Raw genomic sequence first — 3,011 nt, 5'->3', positions numbered from 1 at the left:
TTCATATTTCTCATGCTTCTATAGAGAGGGCTAACAAGGTAATACAAATTCCATCTTCTTAAATATTTGGATAAAAGAAAAAGGTGTAGAATGACCTAAATGCTTACGTAAGCCTAACCTTTATCTAAATCCAAAGGGCAACAAAGACTTCCACTTAATAAACATTCTTAAAGTTGGATACCACCCACCACAAGAAGCATAATTTTGCTTTTTTAAACATGTGCATTTTAAGACGTAATTTTTACAATACAGTCTACTTGTAAAAATGTAGGAAAATGTTTAAATTAAACTAATTCATTGTTTAAATGAATTAAGGGGACAACTTCTCTACCCATCACAAAAAGTTGGGTAGTGTACATTCCACCAATCATATCACATCATTTAATTTTGTCCTATTTAATTAATTATTAAATAATATATTTTTTGGTTGTTTCCAATGCTTTTTACACTAAAGGTAACTCTACCCAACTTTTTGTGTTGGGTAGATAAGAATTCACCATGAATTAATCACATTAATCACACTTTTACATATGATTAACCAGATACATTACCACCGAAATGTACTCATATATGCATGAAACTCGTGGTGTTAATAAATTTTGTATAATATTATCCTGTTGGACGCCATGCACGACAAAAATAGTTTGTCCACTCGTATGATTCATAGGACCACAATAAAAAAAAAAAAAAAATGATGACAATACATAGATGGAGATTCTCTTATTTATTTAGTGTTATTATTTTCATTTTTTTATTTGCGCTTGTCACAATTCATTGTGATTTGTGTGTATATAAGAGTGGCAACACAAGATCAAAAATTCGTAACTCATTTTGTGCAATGATGATATCTCATATCATGAAGTTCTTTCTGTCCTTCTTCATCTTCATTTCCATTACCTCTCTCTCGTTTGCCTTGTCTAGTGAATACTCACTTTCAAGCCATAGCAACTTGGACAAGTTTTCCTCTTCAGATGAACAAGTCCTTGAACTCTTCCAACTATGGAAGAAAGAACACGGGAAAGAGTACGAAAACTCAGAGGAAAACGCAAAGAGATTTGAGACATTCAGAAGTAATCTTAAGCATATCAATGAAATGAATGCGAAAAGAAAATCAGCAACTCAACATCGTTTGAGTCTCAACAAGTTTGCTGATATGAGTCCTGAGGAGTTCAGTAAAACCTACTTACAAGAGACACCCTCCAAATATGGTGATAGAAAGCTTAAAGATGAAGACGACGACGACTGCGATAACCTTCCAGCTTCTGTAGATTGGAGGAAAGAAGGAGCTGTGACCGAAGTTAAGGACCAAGGAAACTGTCGTAAGAACATACTATTATATTTTCTTTTTTTGTATTACAATATGGACGCGTCTGTGTTAGTGTCGTGTTTCTGGTATATGTTCTATGTTTGCGAATATAATAATTTTGTATAATAACTGAAGTTATTATTTTTTAGAGAGCCATTGGGCTTTTGCTGTGGTTGGGACCATTGAAGGATTTAACAAAATAGTGACTGGGAATCTTATCGAGCTATCTGCACAAGAACTTGTGGACTGTGACCCTGCTAGCCACGGCTGTGCTGGTGGTTTCTATTTCAATGCATTTGGTTGGGTTATTAACAATGGTGGAATTGATACAGAAGCTGATTATCCTTATACAGCTAAAAATGGTACTTGCAAGGTATTATTTACATTTGTTCTTTCCTTTTCAAATATGTTAGTTTCTGGAACCATCAAACTATATGTGTGAGATTTTTTGTTTTTTCTTGAAGGAAAATGCAAACAAGGCTGTTAGTATTGACAACCTTTATGTTTTGGATGGATCAGAAGAAGCTTTGTTGTGTCAAACTAGTAAACAACCTGTTATTGTGAGCCTGGATGCAACTGGCCTTCAATTTTATGCTGGTGTAAGAATTCTTTATTGCTAATATATACTTCACTTTTCTTTGTCAAGCTATATGAGACTATTAGTAGGTTAGTCACAGTTTAACCGTGACAAAACAATTAGACCTTATTTTGAGGCTATGTGTTATATTCCATCTGACACACCTTCAAATACGGTCTGATCTTTGTGTTGTGTTGAATTTTAGTTATGGATTTTTTTTGTTTTGAATAAAACAGGGAGTGTATGGAGGTGAGAACTGCAAAAAAGATTCAAGGAATGCAAATCTTGTGGGTGTAATAGTGGGCTATGGTTCTGTGAATGGTGAAGATTATTGGATTGTGAAAAACTCATGGGGAAAAGATTGGGGAGAGAAAGGTTACTTGTTTATCAAAAGGAATGTTATTAAGGAGTGGCCTTATGGAGTATGTGCAATCAATGCTGCGGTTGGTTACCCAGTCAAAGAAGCTTTATCTTCAGCCATGTAGGAAAGAATAATACTAATCCTTTTGAGACCTATAGGTTTCTCTAAGCAACTCTATCTTGTAATGCTACTATGGATTACTTGTGTTGTATGGTGATTTAATAAAACAAGGATTTCTATATGCAGAATAAATTTGTTTCGGTACAGTTTTTTTTTGAAGTTCAATAATTAATTTGTCACAAAAACCTCTAGTATCACATAACAACTAATTGGTCACAAAAACCTTTTAAAACATGTGATTAAATGAAATAAAATCACCGCGAAAAACAAATGTTTAAAATAAACCAAAAGAAATTAGAAATCCAAAATGAAATATTAAGGGAGACTATTATTATTTATGATGACATATAATATTGAGCTTTGCTAAGTTTACACCATATTTGTGTACACGGTATCATACACCGTACAAATCATCAAAGCAAATTTTTTTTACACACAAACCAATGCAAAATAAATTATTATAAAAATGAAACTTGTATATATTATGTAGTGTTCTACGGTGTAAGTGTTGAAAATGAGTGTATGAATAGCTTTTCTCTATAATATTATGTAAGTACATTTTGTGGTAGAGTGGTAGGGGTGGCAAAATGGGGCTTCTGCCCGGTCCCACCTTAAATCCGTTAAAAAACGAGTGGGGCGGACAAATC

At 33.4% G+C, this 3,011-nt stretch overlaps 1 protein-coding gene across 1 annotated transcript; it reads left to right on the top strand.

The window, feature by feature from the left end:
* Positions 1–694: 694 nt before the first annotated feature.
* On the top strand, positions 695–2,496 carry LOC131605819 (ervatamin-B-like). The gene is made up of 4 exons (XM_058878129.1): positions 695–1,319; positions 1,456–1,679; positions 1,771–1,905; positions 2,120–2,496. Exons 1-4 carry the CDS (start codon positions 695–697, stop codon positions 2,366–2,368), a joined length of 1,233 nt encoding a protein of 410 aa, XP_058734112.1. The 3' UTR covers positions 2,369–2,496.
* Positions 2,497–3,011: the final 515 nt, after the last annotated feature.

Source organism: Vicia villosa, linkage group LG5 (assembly GCF_029867415.1).
Source record: "Vicia villosa cultivar HV-30 ecotype Madison, WI linkage group LG5, Vvil1.0, whole genome shotgun sequence".
In the NCBI taxonomy this organism is placed as follows: domain Eukaryota; kingdom Viridiplantae; phylum Streptophyta; class Magnoliopsida; order Fabales; family Fabaceae; genus Vicia; species Vicia villosa.
The sequence above is the reverse complement of the archived record's forward strand: the minus strand, read 5'-3'. Positions and strand labels throughout refer to the sequence as shown.

Bases quoted from the DNA above. Each gene is read 5' to 3' on its own strand.
- LOC131605819 (XM_058878129.1), top strand. From the start codon at position 695: ATGACAATACATAGATGGAGATTCTCTTATTTATTTAGTGTTATTATT. The intron at 1,320-1,455 runs GTAAGAACATAC...ATTATTTTTTAG, and splicing joins TAAGGACCAAGGAAACTGTC to AGAGCCATTGGGCTTTTGCT. The intron at 1,906-2,119 runs GTAAGAATTCTT...TGAATAAAACAG, and splicing joins GCCTTCAATTTTATGCTGGT to GGAGTGTATGGAGGTGAGAA.